At 39.7% G+C, this 19,059-nt stretch overlaps 1 protein-coding gene across 3 annotated transcripts; it reads right to left on the bottom strand.

Annotated features, from left to right (window-relative positions):
- Positions 1 to 7,505: 7,505 nt before the first annotated feature.
- LOC127930146 (uncharacterized) lies at positions 7,506 to 17,334 on the bottom strand. Of its 3 annotated transcripts, XM_052519578.1 has the most exons (7): positions 17,163 to 17,334; positions 14,688 to 14,714; positions 14,033 to 14,082; positions 12,935 to 13,046; positions 8,312 to 8,700; positions 7,959 to 8,087; positions 7,506 to 7,709 (listed from the first exon to the last, which is right to left on the bottom strand). In XM_052519578.1, exons 4-7 carry the CDS (start codon positions 12,954 to 12,956, stop codon positions 7,518 to 7,520), a joined length of 732 nt encoding a protein of 243 aa, XP_052375538.1. In that variant the 5' UTR covers positions 12,957 to 13,046; positions 14,033 to 14,082; positions 14,688 to 14,714; positions 17,163 to 17,334; the 3' UTR covers positions 7,506 to 7,517. The 3 variants fall into 3 exon arrangements, with proteins under 3 accessions (XP_052375538.1, XP_052375537.1, XP_052375536.1); XM_052519577.1 differs by lacking the exon at positions 12,935 to 13,046 and having other exon boundaries at positions 17,163 to 17,333; XM_052519576.1 differs by lacking the exon at positions 12,935 to 13,046 and having other exon boundaries at positions 17,205 to 17,331.
- Positions 17,335 to 19,059: the final 1,725 nt, after the last annotated feature.

The raw sequence follows: 19,059 nt of genomic DNA, 5'->3' as shown, positions 1-19,059 counted from the left end.
TGGCTGTGTTCTTAGGGTCGTTGTTCTGTTGGAAGGTGAACCCATCGCCCCAGTCTGAGGTCCTGAGCGCTCTGGAGAAGGTTTTCATCAAGGATCACTCTATACATTGCTCCATTAATCTTTCCCTCGATCTGGACTAGTCTCAGAGTTCCTGCCACTGAAAGACATCCCCACAGCATGATGCTACCACCACCATGCTTCACCGTAGGGATGGTGCCAGGTTTCCTCCAGAAGTGACGCTTGGCAGTCAGGCCAAAGAGTCCAATCTTGGTTTCATCAGACCAGAGAATCTTGTTTCTCATGGTCGGAGAGTCCTTTATGTGCCTTTTGGCAAATTCCAAGTGGACTGTCATGTACTGTTTACTGGGGAGTGGCTTGCGTCTAGCCACTCTACCATATAAAGGCCTGATTGGTACAGTGCTGCAGAGATGATTGTCCTTCTGGAAGGTACTCCCATCTCAACAGAGGAACTCTGGAGCTCTGTCAGAGTGACCATCGGGTTCTTGGTCACCTCCCTGACCAAGGCCCTTCTCCCCCGATTGCTCAGTTTGGCTGGGTAGCCAGCTCTAGGAAGAGTCTTGGTGGTTCCAAACTTCTACCATTTAAGAATGATGGAAGTTATTGGGGACCATCATTGCTGCAGAAATTGTTAGATACCCTTCCCCAGATCTTTGCCTCGATACAATCCGACACAATTTTACTCTGACATGCACTGTCAACTGTGGAACCTTATATAGAAAGGTGTGTGCCTTTCCAAATCATCTCAAATCAATTGAATATCACAGATGGACTCCAATCAAGTTGTAGAAACATAAAGGATGATCAATGGAAACAGGATGCCTTGTGTCTCATAGCAAGGGTCTGAATACTTATGTAAATAAGGTGTCTGCTTTTTATTTTGAATAAATTTGCAAGAATTTCCAAAACATTTTTACTTTGTCATTATGGGGTATTGTGTGTAGAATGATGAGAAAATGTTTAATGTAATTCATTTTAGAATCAGGCTGTAACGTAACACATTGTGGAGAAAGTGAAGGGGTTTGAATACTTTCTCAATGCATGGTATATAACAATTTGTCTGTATCATAATTGATCACAATTGCACTAAGTAACCTCAAACTTTGCCTCTTTCTGGGCATTATACTCAAACTACAAAAACATAAAACATGTTTATACTGAAGTCCAGACTAATTTTGCCATGAAATCCATAAACCTGTGCAGAGATAATACTGTACAGGTGGTCAAACAACAAAACAAAAGTGCAGTTTGTGATCTGTGTTCATCACAAGAGATGGTCGAGACCCACCATTGGCATTTGACATGTGAGATTTCTTGATGGTTTCAAATCAAATCCCTTACACATGAACGCTCACTCATTCGGGAACAATTGCAATCAATATATATATTTACGCTCAGTGTGTCGTCTTGATCACTGGTGAAAAGTTCATTTACTTTGTAGGATTGTCCGTCTCTCTCTCCCTCTCTCTGTCTTGGTTAGGGGATAGTTCAAAGTGACATTCGTTATAGAATAGTGGTTTTCGGTGTGTCGTTCTTCACGTTCACTGATGCCGAATTCCTAGCTGCAGACTAGTAATTAGTATCAAAGACTTGTTCTTATTCTGTCGGTATCGATAGTCCAAGAGTTTTAACCACGTGGTATGGTTAAGCGATTCAGAAATGGTCTACAACCTTTAGTCCCCCTCCTAATGGAGTAAAACATGGTCTACTGATAATTTCTCAAAGTGGGGTTTTATTCAGAATGGCAGACAAGGGCTGTCCCAGGATGTCTGACCCTAACTGGGCTCAGGGTGGTCCTCTGATTTAGTTCAAATCAAAAGGGAATTGTATTTTTCTTCATTAAAACCTGTTAACCTCTTAAACTTGCTCCTACCTGGCACGCAGGCGTCCCATCTAGAGCTCTGGAAATGCAAATGCGCTACGCTAAATGCTAATAGTATTAGTTAAAACTCAAACGTTCATTAAAATACACATGCAGGGTATTGAATTAAAGCTACACTCGTTGTGAATCCAGGCAACAAGTCAGATTTTAAAATGCTTTTCGGCGAAAGCATGAGAAGCTATTATCTGATAGCATGTAACACCACAAAAGACCCGCAGGGACGTAAACAAAATAATTAGCATATTCGGCGCTACACAAACCGCACAATAAAATATAAAACATTCATTACCTTTGACCATCTTCTTTGTTGGCACTCCTAGATGTCCCATAATCACTATTGGGTCTTTTTTTTTTATTAAATCGGTCCATATATAGCCTAGATATCGTTCTATGTAGACTGTATGATAAACGGAAAAAAGAGCGTTTCATAACGTAACGTCATTTTTTTAAATTCAAAAAGTCGACAATAAACTTTCACAAAACACTTCAAAATACTTTTGTAATGCAACTATAGGTATTAGTACACGTTAATAGCGATAAAATTCATCAGGAGGCTATTTAACTTCTATAGGTGTCGTCTGGAAAAAAACATGGCCGAGAGAGCTCGACCAAAACATCCGGTCGGAGAACGGAGGAAGGATTCCCTTGAACCGGTTAGACCAAGAATCAATTGCGAATCAAATGACAAGATTCTAGACAACGTGTGGTAGCTGTAGGCGCTGAAACCTCGGTCTCATGTAATTCGGTTCACTTTGAACAATTCCTGGAAGTAAGCGCAAGGATATTTATTTCCATTTTCAGTGATCAGGTTTTCCTGCGCTATTCGATGTAACTCACGCTCTGTTAAAGTCACAGCCGTGATTTAACCAGTTTTAGAAACGTCAGAGTGTTTTCTATCCACACACACTAATCATATGCATATACTATATTCCTGGCATGAGTAGCAGGGCGCTGAAATGTTGGGCGATTTTTAACAGAATGTTCGAAAAAGTAGAGGGTCGACTTAAACAGGTTAAGTCGACCCTCTGCTTCGAACGTTCTGTAAAAATCGTGCAACATTTCAGCGCCCTATACCATGCCAGGAATATAGTATATGCATATGATGTATGTGTGGATACTCAAGACGTTTATAAAACTGGTTAAATCACGGCTGTGACTATAACAGAACATGCGTTTCATCGAAAAGTGCAGGAAAATCTGATCACTGAAAATGGAAAAATATATCCATGCGCCACTTCAACCGATTGATAAAGGTGAACCAGATTAAATGGGGCTGAGGTTGCAATACCTACAGCTTCCACACGATGTCAACAGTCTTGTCATTTGCCTAGGCTTTGTTTCTTGGTCAAACGAAGAAGAGACAGCCCATTTCTTCAGGTCTCCGACCAGATATTTTGGTTGAGATTTACCCGGACATTATTTCCAGACGTACAGCTATAGAATATACATCGCCTCGTGATCAATTTGATCGCTTATTAACGTTTACTAATACCTAAAGTTGCATTACAAAAGTATTTCAAAGTGTTTTGTGGAAGTTTATCGTAGTCTTTTTAATTTTTAAAAATTACGTTACGTTATAAAACGCTATTTTTTTCGTTGATCACACAGTCTTCATAGATCGATATCTAGGCTATATATGGACCGATTTAATCAAAAAAAAGACCCAATATTGATGTTTATGGGACATCTAGGAGTTCCAACAAAGAAGATGGTCAAAGGTAATGAATGTTTTATATTTTATTTGTGCGTTTTGTGTAGTGCCGACTATGCTAATTATTTTGTTTACGTCCCCTGCGGGTCTTTTGGGGTGTTACATGCTATCAGATAATAACTTCTCATGCTTTCGCCCGAAAAGCATTTAAAAATCTGACTTGTTGCCTGGATTCACAACGAGTGTAGCTTTAATTCAATACCCTGCATGTGTATTTTAATGAGCGTTTGAGTTTTAACGAGTGCTATTAGCATTTAGCGTAGCGCATTTGCATTTCCAGATGTCTAGATGGGACGCCTGCGTGTCAGGTAGGAGCAAGAGGTTAAGAGATAGGGCAGACTACTGCCCCTTTGGAGGAATTGCGTGCCCATAGTAAACAGATATATACATGCATATAATAATTATTATTGAATAGAAAACACTCTAAAGCTTCTAAAACCGTTCAAATTATGTCTGTATGTAAAGCAGAACTCTCAGGGCAGCCATTCTCCCAAACTCTATCTCTTCAGCGCGATGTCTCCTTTCAATGGGGCGTTTCATTGTGAGAATCGCGCGCTCCCTCGACTTTTGGCGGGCTGAAACCTTTGGGTTACGCGAAAAATACATGTACTTTCATGCGCGCGTCGGGTCCGGAGCTCTCTTTCTTTCAGGATTGACCAAACGATGTCGGTTTGTCTGTTCGAGCTAAGAATTGTTTAGCACGTTTAGAACATGCTAAAGCTTGATTCTGCACTTAGTTTGACCAGTTTAGTCGACATATAATATGTAATTTTGAAGTTTTAATGCGCATCCACTAGAATTTTGGCTGCATTTCAGACGGATTTTGTCGCGTTTGATAGCCCAAAGACACAGACTTGAAAACAAAACGCAGTTTTTGGTAAGTATGACTCCTTCCACGGCTTCTGATCGAAGAACATCAAAGGTGGACTCCAACATAGAGGAGACATAATGCTAATGTGTGAGCGCCGTCTCATATTATAGCCTAGTGAACGAATTCTGTAACGTTAAAAATAAATGTAACACAGCGGTTGCATTAAGAAGAAGTGTATCTTTCTATCTATATGTAGAACATGTATATTTAGTCAAAGTTTATGATGTGTATTGCTTGTTATCTGACATTATCTGGTGGAGCTATCATCATTTCTCCGGACATTTGAGTAGCATTTTTCAACATGGCGTCATTGAAAACAGAGATTTATGGATATAAATTGCATATTATTGAAAAAACATAAATGTACTGTGTAACATGTCCTATTACTGTCATCTGATGAAGATTTCTCAAGACCTAGGTTAGTGAATTAGATTTTCTTCTCCGAGTTTCTCCGGCGCGCCCAAACCTGACGTTTGTTGTGGCGATCTGCTCCCTCATCTCACCACTGGTGTCCCCCAGGGCTCTGTTCTAGGCTATTCATAATCACTTGGCTCTGTCATAACCTCACATGGTCTGTGTTAATCTTCTCCTTTCCTCTTCTGGTGACCAGGTGGTGAATCGTTTGACATAAATGATGTGCTATGTTTTCCCGGGGAAGGACTGCCCGTTCCAAAACATTTGTGTCCTCCTCCCAGAATTGGCTGATCTCAACACCCTGTCTTCTCAACTAACATCAAGGCTAGATGTCAACTGATGAAGATTTTCAACCCTGGTGTTTATCTTTCATTTTGAAACTGCGGACTTGTTCTCCATGGCTTCAGTTGAATCAAATGGTCCGCTACAAGACCATGGTGCTAAATATTTCTGATCAAGCATATTTTTCCCTACCACTGAGGAAGTACGTTCCATGCACCAAACCCCACCTCTTTATACCTAGGATGAACCCCCCTTAAAAGATTTAGGTATTGTTTATGGCTGTTCCACTGGATGTCATAAGGAACCACTCTGGATAAGAGCGTCTGCTAAATGACTTAAATGTAATGTAAATGTAATCTGATGAAGATTTTCAAAGGTTAGTGAATTATTTTTCTTTTAAACCTGCGTTTGTTGATTGCATTTTTGGCTATTCAAATGAGCTGTGTCTTTGGTGGTGGTTTGACATAAATATGTGCTATGTTTTCGCGTAAAACATTTTAGAAATCTGACAGATGAACAAGGTGTTTATCTTTCATTTGAGCTATTGGACTTGTTAATATGTGGAGGTTAAATATTTCTAAGAATATTTTTGCGTTCCATGCACCACGTTCCAGGTGAGCGTAGGAGGGTTAAATGGGAACCACTCCCGTTAACAGGTTTAAACAGTCCACAATCATATGACACCATTATTCAAACAGTATCTTCTTCACTTATTCATCTTATACAACAATTAGATGTAGTAAACCTCATATCTGTGCTTTGGCAAAGTGGGTGAGGTTATATCCTTCCTGTTTGGCCCTGCCCGGGTGTCCTCGGATGGGGCCACAGTGTCTCCTGACCCCTCCTGTCTCAGCCTCCAGTATTTATGCTGCAGTAGTTTATGTGTCGGGGGGCTGGGGTCAGTTTGTTATATCTGGAGTACTTCTCCTGTCCAATTTGGTGTCCTGTGTGAATCTAAGTGTGCATTCTCTAATTCTCTCCTTCTCTCTCTCTTTCTCTCTCTCGGAGGACCTGAGCCCTAGGACCATGCCCCAGGACTACCTGACATGATGACTCCTTGCTGTCCCCAGTCCACCTGGCCGTGCTGCTGCTCCAGTTTCAACTGTTCTGCCTTATTATTATTCGACCATGCTGGTCATTTATGAACATTTGAACATCTTGGCCATGTTCTGTTATAATCTCCACCCGGCAAGCCGGAAGAGGACTGGCCACCCCACATAGCCTGGTTCCTCTCTAGGTTTCTTCCTAGGTTTTGGCCTTTCTTGGGAGTTTTTCCTAACCACCGTGCTTCTACACCTGCATTGCTTGCTGTTTGGGGTTTTAGGCTGGGTTTCTGTACAGCACTTTGAGATATCAGCTGATGTACGAAGGGCTATATAAATAAATTTGATTTGATTTGATATCTGAGGCTATTATATAAACAGCGTTATGGTAATGTGGCCACACCGTCTCTCTTGAGCTGTTGTGACAAACGCACCAGTTCGTAGCTGGATTCTTCACCAATCTTTTCCATTTTATCTGGAACATGAAATTTGTTCGTACCTCACGTTCTGTGAGGTGGAAGGATTTCCTTTGTCTCCATGAAAACTACTCTCTATAACTGTGTGTCGATGAGGCAGGGAATTTACGGGGAAATTCCTTGGGAATTTACGACCTCACTCTGCCCACAGCAGTCTGGTTGTAGAAGCAGAGCGCGGGGGATGGTGCTCGCTGTACTCAAAGAGGGCAACATCATGACACTACTCTCACCACCTGGGAGCGGCCCATCAGGAAGTCCAGTACCCAGTTGCACAGGGCGGGGTCGAGACCCAAGGTCGATGACGAGTTTGGAGGGTACTATGGTGTTAAATGCTGAGCTGTAGTCGATGAACAGCATTCTGACATAGGTATTCCTCTTGTCCAGATGGGTTAGGGCAATGTGCAGTGTGGTTGCGATTGCGTCGTCTGTGAACCTATTCGGGCGGTAAGCAAATTGGAGTGGGTCTAGGGTGTCAGGTAGGGTGGAGGTGATATGGTCCTTGACTAGTCTCTCAAAGCACTTCAGTAGCTCAGTTACCTTAACTTTTTTGGGAACAGAAACAATGGTGGCCCTCTTGAAGCATATGGGGACAGCAGACTGGGATAAGTATTGATTGAATATGTCCGTAAACACACCAGCCAGCTGGTCTGCGCATCCTCTGAGGACGCGGCTGGGGATGCCGTCTGGGCCTGCAGCCTTGCGAGGGTTAACACTTTTAAATGTTTTACTCATGTCGGCTGCAGTGAAGAAGAGTCCCAGGTTTTGGTAGCGGGCCATGTCAGTGGCACTGTATTGTCCTCAAAGCGAGCAAAGACGTTATTTAGTATGTCTTGGAGCAAGGCATCCTGGTCCGCGACGGGGCTGGATTTCTTTTTGTAATCCTCTTGTGAGGATTGTAATCCTCTTGTGTCTGAGCCATTGAAGTTGTCCTGCTTCCTTTGTTGTCCTTCCTTTGAAGGCCTTGAATATTCGGTCCGACTTGGCTAACCACTTTGTTGGGTTGAAAGGTTGGCTGAAACATTATCAACAACATAGTGGTTATGGAAAATCACAAATAGTTTACCACAATATTACCATAATAATTTACGGACATTTTAACAGCATTAACATAAACAAACAGCAGTATTAGGGTTTGTTCACCTAGGGCGAGCATAGATAATAGATTTTTGTCTTAAACTTTCCCTGATTTCAATATACACACTTTTGTCATGTTTTGCTATGTGTACCATACCCTCAGTCTGAATCAAACAGTAATTATTACCTCAGATTGACTGATTGCTTTGAGATTCCTCAGTATCTCAATCTCCAAACTTCTTCGGAACTGAATATGCTCGTCATTGATTTTCTTTATTTCAACACATTGCATCTCTTTCTTCATCTCTTCCTCAGTCTGAAAAAATATAACTGTGGAATAACTAGTCAGCAACTTACATATTGACACATTACACTGTATGTCTACATTTTGGAATTATTCAAGAACAATGACATGTAGACGAATAAATGCAAGACCTACTGTAACTGACAATAACAACACTTGATTACCTCATTTATTAATGTTAAACACAATATAAGTTCATACGTTTGCTAAGTTAATGTAATATTGCTGGGTCTTACCAATTCCTCAAAGCATTCTCCAAATCTGTGTTTCTCCAGTCCTGGGAACTCTGCTCCAGATTTAAAGAGATCCTCCAAGCTTCTGGCAACAAGGTGTAGAACTTCAAACTCGTAGGCGTAGACATTGCCATCTTCACATAACAGGAGGACCAGCTGCCATCCTGCTGCCGAACAGCGGAAGTCATCCAGGGCACCAATGACCACCATCTCCATTCTCTTTGGAAGGTAGCAGTCTTTCCAAACTTCTAACTGTTCACCATCTCCAGCGTGAACAGTGTCCTCCAGACCCCCGATTCTCAACTTGGAACTTTTCGGCTTTGCAAGAGGTATCTTGTTGTCGCGATTTTCCGACACAATCTTTTTGATTTGGCCGAGGAATTCGACAGCATCTGTGGCAACAACAGACAATAATTAGAAACTATATATAACATTGTATATGTCAAGAGTGCAGAACATCCTACTTACAACCTGCAAATATAGACATTTTGTATCATTAGCCATCTCATTCAAAGATGCAGTCCTGGATCTTATTAAGCACAACAAATTCATAACATATTTTATAAATTGAATTCGTAACATATCATCTGAATTGCATACAGAAAAAAACATGTAATAATAAGGATTAGCAGGACGTAACGTATCATGTGATGGTGTAGTACAGGAGGCTCGTTTTGGCTCCTGTTGCACCACTTTCAAAACTACTGGTTGAAACGATACAACAGTTCCGGAGCATCTCTTTAAACATACAATGATGGGTGGTTATCACATATCAGATGTTCAACCATTGTTCCACATTTTATATCTCTGAAGGTATAGCTGTGGGTATAGTCTCAGCTAGTTGTCTTACACTGTGGCAGTACTGTATTGAATGTTGGTGCTGTAACTCAAATCACGCAGCTAAATCCCATCAGCTGCTAAGGTTGCTGCAGAAAGGCTGAGGTCAAATGTGGATGAAGAGGTCATCATGATGCTGTTACAGTACATGTTTCCAGCTGTGATGACATCTTCCTGTGATCCAAGTCAACTGGTGCGCTCAAAAGTGGTAAGCTTCTTGCTCCCGAAGTTTGTGAAATTGTCTTCAAGTGCTTTTGTAGGTTGCATTGTGTAGGTCGGTGCTACAGTCTTAAAGTGTTCATCTTCCAAATATCCCCCTGAAATCATATTCTCGACCTGACAGCCATGGTAACCTGTGATGCTGCACGTGTTTCACTATGGTCAATAGACGTTTTTCTCACCATGTCCATGATTGTTAGAAATCCAGCAAAGTGGGGTAGGAAGCTGAAGTGCTTCATCAAGTCTATGGATAAAAGTGATCTAATCAGATAACTAATGAATTTATTGAAATTCTGAGTGCATAGTTTACTATTATTATTTCTTATTTGACTGCCAGCCCGAACCAAGGTTGATTTAATATTAATACATTTTTATTTTAAGTGCTTTTCAAACATGATGACAGACTAACCAGGGAGAGCAATAAACATGATGACAGACTAACCAGGGAGAGCAATAAACATGATGACAGACTAACCAGGAAGAGCACTGAAAATGATGACAGACTAACCAGGGAGAGCACTAAACATGATGACAGACTAACCAGGGAGAGCAATACACATGATGACAGACTAACCAGGGAGAGCACTAAATATGATGACAGACTAACCAGGGAGAGCAATACACATGATGACAGACTAACCAGGGAGAACACTAAACATGATGACAGACTAACCAGGGAGAGCAATACACATGATGACAGACTAACCAGGGAGAGCACTAAACATGATGACAGACTAACCAGGGAGAGCAATACACATGATGACAGACTAACCAGGGAGAGCACTAAATATGATGACAGACTAACCAGGGAGAGCACTAAACATGATGACAGACTAACCAGGGAGAACACTAAACATGATGACAGACTAACCAGGGAGAGCAATACACATAATGACAGACTAACCATGGAGAACAGTAAACATGATGACAGACTAACCATGGAGAACACTAAACATGATGACAGACTAACCATGGAGAACACTAAACATGATGACAGACTAACCAGGGAGAACACTAAACATGATGACAGACTAACCAGGGAGAGCAATACACATGATGACAGACTAACCAGGGAGAGCAATACACATGATGACAGACTAATCATGGAGAACAGTAAACATGATGACAGACTAACCATGGAGAACACTAAACATGATGAGAGACTAACCATGGAGAACACTAATCATGATGACAGACAAACCAGGGAGAACACTAAACATGATTACAGACTAACCAGGGAGACATGATGACAGACTAACCATGGAGAACACTAATCATGATGACAGACTAACCAGGGAGAGCAATACACATGATGACAGACTAACCAGGGAGAGCAATACACATGATGACAGACTAACCATGGAGAACAGTAAACATGATGACAGACTAACCATGGAGAACACTAAACATGATGAGAGACTAACCATGGAGAACACTAATCATGATGACAGACTAACCAGGGAGAACACTAAACATGATTACAGACTAACCAGGGAGACATGATGACAGACTAACCATGGAGAACACTAATCATGATGACAGACTAACCAGGGAGAACACTAAACATGATGACAGACTAACCAGGGAGAACACTAAACATGATTACAGACTAACCATGGAGAACAGTAAACATGATGACCGACTAACCATGGAGAACAGTAAACATGATGACAGACTAACCATGGAGAACACTAAACATGATGACAGACTAACCATGGAGAACACTAAACATGATGACAGACTAACCAGGCAGAACACTAAACATGATGACAGACTAACCAGGCAGAACACTAAACATGATGACAGACTAACCAGGGAGAACAATACACATGATGACAGACTAACCAGGCAGAACACTAAACATGACGACAGACTAACCAGGCAGCACACTAAACATGATGGCAGACTAACCAGGGAGAACAATACACATGATGACAGACTAACCAGGTAGAACACTAAACATGACGACAGACTAACCAGGCAGCACACTAAACATGATGACAGACTAACCAGGCAGAACACTGAACATGATGACAGACTAACCAGGCAGCACACTAAACATGATGACAGACTAACCAGGCAGAACGCTAAACATGACGACAGACTAACCAGGCAGCACACTAAACATGATGACAGACTAACCAGGTAGAACACTGAACATGATGACAGACTAACCAGGCAGCACACTAAACATGATGACAGACTAACCAGGTAGAACACTGAACATGATGACAGACTAACCAGGCAGAACGCTAAACATGATGACAGACTAACCAGGGAGAACAATACACATGATGACAGACTAACCAGGCAGCACACTAAACATGATGACAGACTAACCAGGCAGCACACTAAACATGATGACAGACTAACCAGGCAGAACGCTAAACATGATGACAGACTAACCAGGCAGAACGCTAAACATGATGACAGACTAACCAGGCAGCACACTAAACATGATGACAGACTAACCAGGCAGAACGCTAAACATGATGACAGACTAACCAGGCAGAACGCTAAACATGATGACAGACTAACCAGGCAGAAAGCTAAACATGATGACAGACTAACCAGGCAGAACACTAAACATGATGACAGACTAACCAGGCAGCACACTAAACATGATGACAGACTAACCAGGGGAGTAAACAACAACAGATAAAAGCTTGGACAACAGCCATTTTGGGTAAGCCTGTGTGAAGTCTTAGTGTGGACTAGAATATGTGTATGGATTGTGAGGTTCTGACATGGAGAGGGAGTTCAGAGCTGGGGGCCTGCACTGCTTAAAGGACGTTCTCACATGGAGGCGGAGCCTGTTGCGAGGAGGTGAGGAGGCCAGTGTCAGAGGAGCGCAGTAAATCGGTGGGAGTGTAGGAGGCTGGAGAGGTATGTCAGGGCCAGTCTATTTGTCAGTGAGCAAGATTTGCTTGAAGATGATGCTGGATTGAACTGGGAGCCAGTGAAGTTTGATGAAGGTTGTGATGTCCCAAGGTCTGGTGTGTGTGAGGACTCTGACAGCTGAGTTTGAATGTATGGAACTAGGTCCAGTGTTTTGTCAGGGAGTCTGTAGAGACTGGTGCTGCAACAGTCAGGCGTGAATGAGGTTTCAGCAATGGGGTCGGTGATAGTGGGTCCGAGTTGTGACGTGTTGGAGGTGAAAGAAAGCTGTCTTTGCGTAGTACATACTGTAGGCCTACGTTGGTTAGCATAGGGAAAATATGGCTTTGTTTGGCGGCACAAAATGTACAGCTACTGTATTGTTTTAATGTCAATAGGGCAGGTAATTACAGTCAATTCTTAATTAAACTTTCATTTTGGAAATGTAAAATCCATGTCCGGAATGATTCTTCAATGGAGGTGGTGAAAAGGGAACCGGGTGTCACAGACACTCACTGACCAACACAGCCAAACAACCTCCTCACAGCTGAGACATCAGTCCAAATACCATCCCCCATCACCTACATCCATGTTTTCTTCTGTCACACTGTTCACATGCATTCACCTGCAGATCCACAAACACATTGATTGAATGTTTCTTCTGTCACACCAATCGAACACTTGATAGCCTACCTATATAATGAGATATCTTCATCCAACATTTCTTCTTTGAGCTATCTGTCTTCTCTGATGTCCAGGTCCCACTGACTTTCAGAGAGATTCGTCACGCATCCCGGCCAAAATCCTAGTTTGAAAAATGTACTACTTCTCAAACCTCGTACAAGTCTCCCACAGGCACATGTGGTGATTTAATGGACATGCTTGAGTCACTATTATATGTCAACATAGGAATTGGACCACTCTGCATTAATACGACAGAGGAAGAAACATGTATGATGAAAACTATGAAAAGAAAGCAAAAAGATGTGTTATAAACAATTGTCAATAGGTTATGGTATAAATCAGACAAATGTGATATACTTGATGTGTTCCCATTTAGAGCCGTGACTAGTTAGTAATGCTTCTTTTAATGGGTCCCAAATGTACAGTAGGGCATCTGTGCTACAAACATATTAGAAATGGAGTTTGTTTGGAACACTGAATTCTAAAAGGCCAATAACTTAAAAATTAACTTAAAGGAATAGTTTGAGATTTTGGCAATTGTTCTACTTACCCAGAGTCATATGAACTCATGGATACCATTTTTTTGTCTGCATGTAGTTTGAAGGAAGTTGAAAATCGTCTCTGGAGGGAATGCTAAATAGAATCAGCGCAACGAATGGAAATCTAGGGGGATCAGCTAGCTTTTTGATTTCCTTGTGGATCTTTAAAGAATTGGCCTTAGGCCTTATATAGTATAGAATGACAACCAATCATAAAACATGAAGACACTGTTTTCATATAGTGAAGGAGGGGCCCTAGTGGCCACAAGTCACCAGTAAGCAAGCAACTTTATCTTCTTATGATATTCAATTTCTCTATCATGAAATTTGAATCTTTATGGAAATTGTTTATTGAAAAACATTAAACGTGTAAAATATGAGGTCTAGTGTTGCCTAAACCCGGGATTCAATCCAATTGCGGGTAACAGGCAATGCGGCTTTTCAAGGCAATGTTCACGGAGATCGCATTCACGGTAAATGCTGCATATGTCAGCTGAATCAGACATTTCCTTTAAAAGGCCATTGGATGACAATACACTACAAAGAAAAAAAGAAATTCGGCTGATACCTTCTTTTTCCCTCTCACAGCGAAGAAACTCAGTCTTTATCTTCTTTAACCTGTATAAAATGATAAAAACAGTATATGTTTTGTTTTATTAACTGATTTGAATTTATTTAACTAAAACAACAAGAAATACACATTTGCAAATTAGGTAAGGAACCCAGACATGCCTTGAGTAAATTATTAAATTCTTAAACAATTGAAATTCAGCAAGTCAATAAATGTAATAAACAAAGCGTGGGCCAACGTAATTTCCATGGAAATAACCTGGAGTCTCATATTATATATATATATATATATATATATATATATATATATATATATATATATATATATATATATATATATATACATACATATATACATATATATATATATATATATATATATATACACATACATACATACATACATACATACATACATATATATATATATATATATATATATATATATATATATATATATATATATATATATATATACACATACATACATACATACATACATACATACATACATACATACATACATACATACATACATACATACATACATACATATATATATATATTATTTATTTATATATATATATATATATATATATATAGTATATGTATATATATCGTATCTTACATTTTTATAATTGAAATATCTTTACCCCATTGATGTGATGATTCCCCACTGACTGTTGGGAAAACAATACAAATGCTGGTGAACAAGTAGGTCAAAAAAAGCACTTAAACTCGAAGAATCCACACTAAAATGAATAAACACTAATCATGAATAATATAGATCAAAACAATTTTGGGATTGGTCTACCATCCCATCAAATCAACATGACAATTACAATTTTAAATGTCATTCCAATAAATCCTTTATTTGAGTGAAACACACCTAGTAAAGTTGAAATAGGCTTACATTAAATAGTTGTATACACCTAAATATTCCGTATAAACCTAGGGATGGGCGTTTGACTTTTTTTTGACTGTTTGAGTACTCCAGTACAGAACAAGCTATTTCTAGAACAATGTCTGACTGGGAAATATGTCAACAATGTCCAATGTATCATTACCATTACAGGTAAGGAATCCTAACAGATCAATTGTTTAATGTAGGTCAATTCAGTCAATAAAAAAAACATATTTAAGATGAATTTATTGAAACTGTAATATCAACTGGTTATAGTGTATCCTGGAACACATAAGAAGACAGATTTAGGTTTGTAACCCTGAAAAATATGTGTTTCAACATGCCGAATTGAGACCCGTTTCAAATGACCATTCTTTGTGAATAACTGTTCAGACGCGAGATGCGAATCACTTCGCAGTATTCTGTTCTTTTTTAATCTCTTGTATTAAATCATGTTTTTACTATACAATATGTGTATTGACTGTGATAAGTGCTCGGGAAATAAAATCGTCTATATTAGCAAAACAAGGCTATGAAATTGTACAGCCATAGGCTTCTATAAGCAAGCGCCACACTGAGGTTACTACTACTTTGTTGAATAGTAATTTCATAGCCTTGTTTTGCTAATATAGACGATTTTATTTCCCGAGCACTTATCACAGTCAATACACATATTGTATAGTAAAAGCATGATTTAATATAAGAGATTAAAAAAGAACAGAATACTGCGAAGTGATCGCATCTCTGCGTCTGAACAGTTATTCTGAAATGGTCATTTGAAGCGGTCTCAATTCGGCATGTTGAAACACATATTTTTCAGGTTAAAACCTAAATCTGTCTTCTTATCGATATACATACGTTCAATTTAGTTCATTATGCGGTTCCTTGGAATGATCTAAATGTATTAACAATTTTTCATTGAACACTGCATTGGGATGAATTAGGGCCACGACATATGTTTGGGGAGTAGGCCTAGGCTTAGTGGTTCTGATGAAAATACGCTCTTTGTCTTTTTAAACTATTATTTTTGCATATTTCCAGTGTGGATGCTGTCTATATGCAGGGTGGTGATAGCCAAGGCAAACCAATTCTAAATTACACTAGCGGTTCGCAATGTAGGGTATTCAATAGTTACCACAGCCACAACGTCCGAAACCCTTCCTGTTTCTACATTTCGCTTCCTAAAATCAGATTTTAAACCTAACTCTTAACCCTAACCTTAATCACATTGTTAACCTTGTGCCTAAACCTAACCTTAAGCTTTTGTATATGAATGTTTACGATATAGACAATGCTGACTTTGTGACTGATAACTAGGTTCACTCGCAAAGTCACCTAAACTGAAAATGACGCAGTTCTTCCAAAACTGCAGCTCATTGCTGGAATACATATTTCCCTACTTCAGTCCATTTTGAAGTTGTGATAAAGCTCTCCTCATTTGGCAAGGATTGTAGCTTCTGTATCCCATCAGTTTGACACGTTTTTATAGTCATCTATTTCTATAAGCGCATTCAGCACGCGTGAGCAGAGGGAGCGATCGTAATTCCACGTAGGTTAATGCTGCGGTTATGTAGTCGTCGGAGCGTTCTATTTCCTAACTGCGATGTTGGAAATATGATTTGTTTCATTCATGTGCATTTTGATCGGAACAATTTTTCAACATATACGATTTTAGCTACTTTGATAAGCTAACTAACGTTGCTTATAATTACGTTAGCTAGCTTGATTAACATTGATATAAACCCAGGTACGTTACAATATGATCAATATGGTTAAACTAGCTACCTTATGCCGCACCATCTTGTGCTTGTCAAAAACGTATTGTTATCATCTTTTGTTCGAAAATGTAAAGGTCAGTGGTCACAATTCGGTAGCTCACACAGTTTTCCCGAATTGTAATTCTGATGTGAAGGGTCATTCAAGTGAAACTTTACAGTCAGAACTTCCGATAATTCCGATAGCACATGAACGCAGCATATGCTACTTCTCTAATGTATCTAATGGATTTCTCAAGCCAAAGTATAAAACACTTTCTTCTCACCAAAGACACGTTTCTTCAGCAGACATATATTTATTTTATTAGCCTACTCAGGAACCGAACCATAGAACCAATATTTATGGTAATAGTAATTAGAACAAAATAAACATCAAACATTTCCGGAAGGCTATCAACCCTTCATTGAAACACTTATATTACAAACAAGTCTATCGTAACATAGCTTACCAGATTCAAATGTAGCCTGTAAGAAATGTAAAGGCAATTTACCAACAAAACAAACAACGTTTGATCTCCTTCTTTAGGGCTGTTGCGTAAGAAGTGGCGTGACAAGTCCTCTTGACTGAACACGGAAGAGCTTGAGAGGACAGTAATAGTTCACTGGAAAATGACTGTAGGCAATATGCTGTGTGCATCATATTTCATTATAGGTTCATGACTGAGGCGTGGCCTTTAGACTACGTAGCAAGATTTAACACTTTTTCTCTTAGACTTTAGAAAAATACGTGGGGGGAAAGGCAGTTTTTAAGTTGTCAATAAAACAAACATTTTGGGGGACTGTTGCAGCTCTCTTCTCCTTTAAACCATCTATTGTGTGCAACGATGTATGGATTTGATTTAATTTGACAGAAATGTTGGTTAGACTATTCTTATAATACCACTTATACCAGTATACCAAAGTCATTGGATACCATGATACGCATGGATATGTTGTGCTATCTGTGTTAATACGTTCGACATAAATTAGATATTTTTTAAGTACAACTGATGGAGCTTGCCAGAACGGTTTAGTCGATGTTGACGCCCTGGGCGAGCCTGCAACTCAATCTCTTTGCCCGCTCACATGTTGTTCCTCTGCATGGGTGTGACTCCTTCATTTATCATTCTGTTCCACTGAGAATGTTGTTTTAGCTCACCCTGGCCAGTACACAATGGAGGAGGAGTTTTTCCAGATTGAAATTGATTGCATTTCTTTTGTAAAGAAATGCAATCAAATCGCAGATGTGAACCAAATGCCCCTGTTGAGCGGTTGGCGAAGGGCGAAGTCGGCTCAAAGTAAGATTCTCCGAAGCTATATGGAATTGTTTTAAGGAGGTCATACCAATAATCATTTACCTATTTGATTTTCAATTTCAAGACTGCTTGAAGTCTATATTTTTTAAATACATTTTTTTAAATCAAATTATTTTGCGCCTTACTGCTAATAGCCCATACAAATGCATTGAATAACAGATTCACTACATGGAAGCACATATAGTCCCCTCAATGAATATATAGGAAGTTTGTTCTGAAGTGTCCTATATCTGAGAGATATAAGAAAAGATCAGGAATATATGTATATTTATTTTTAAATATATATTTTTTACATGTGTTTAACCCCTTATTTTTGGCACTAAACAGTCTCAATATATATGTACCTCCATTACTTTTTTCAACTGGTACCGGGGGACCTTCAGACAAATCTTGTGAGACCTGTTGGCGTCCTCGAGCAAAACAACCGACATGTACCTGTGAGTCTCACTTTTCCACAGGGGTCGGTTTCTCCCAGCTTCCGTGTTTATGATGACTCGGAACAGCTTGAGAAGGACAGTATACTTCACTGGAAAATTACTGTAGGCAATACGATGTGTGCGTCATACTTCATTATAGGCTCATGACTGAAAAATAAACTGAGGCATGGGGTTTAGACTAGTAGCTAGTTTTAACCAACTTTCACTTTAGAAAAGACCTGGAGGCAAAGGCACTTTTAAGTTGTCAATAAAACAACTTAACAACACTTTTGGGGGCCGCTTCTTCTTTAAACCATCTATTGTGTACATCAATATATTGGGTTGATTTAATTTGACAGAAATGTAGGTTAGACTATTCTTCTAATACCACTCATGCCAGTATAACAAAGTCATTGGATACCATGATACGCATGGATATGTTGTACTATCTGTGTTAATACTTTAAACCTAAGTTAGAGACTTTTTAAGAGCAGTTGATGTGGTTTTCCAGAACGGTTTAGGTGATGTTGACGCCCTGGGCGAGCCTAGAAATGCTGCTCGTTGCCCGCTCACAGGTTGCTGACATGTTGTTCCTCTGTATGGGTGTGGCTCCTCCGTTTCTCGTTCTGTTCCAA

Source organism: Oncorhynchus keta, chromosome 5 (genome assembly GCF_023373465.1).
Source record: "Oncorhynchus keta strain PuntledgeMale-10-30-2019 chromosome 5, Oket_V2, whole genome shotgun sequence".
Classification (NCBI taxonomy): Eukaryota; Metazoa; Chordata; class Actinopteri; order Salmoniformes; family Salmonidae; genus Oncorhynchus; species Oncorhynchus keta.
The sequence above is the reverse complement of the archived record's forward strand: the minus strand, read 5'-3'. Positions and strand labels throughout refer to the sequence as shown.

Bases quoted from the DNA above. Each gene is read 5' to 3' on its own strand.
- LOC127930146 (XM_052519577.1), bottom strand. The intron at 8,701-14,032 runs GTATCAGCCGAA...TTGTTGCCACAG, and splicing joins CTGTGAGAGGGAAAAAGAAG to ATGCTGTCGAATTCCTCGGC. The intron at 8,088-8,311 runs GTAAGACCCAGC...ATATTTTTTCAG, and splicing joins GAGAATGCTTTGAGGAATTG to ACTGAGGAAGAGATGAAGAA.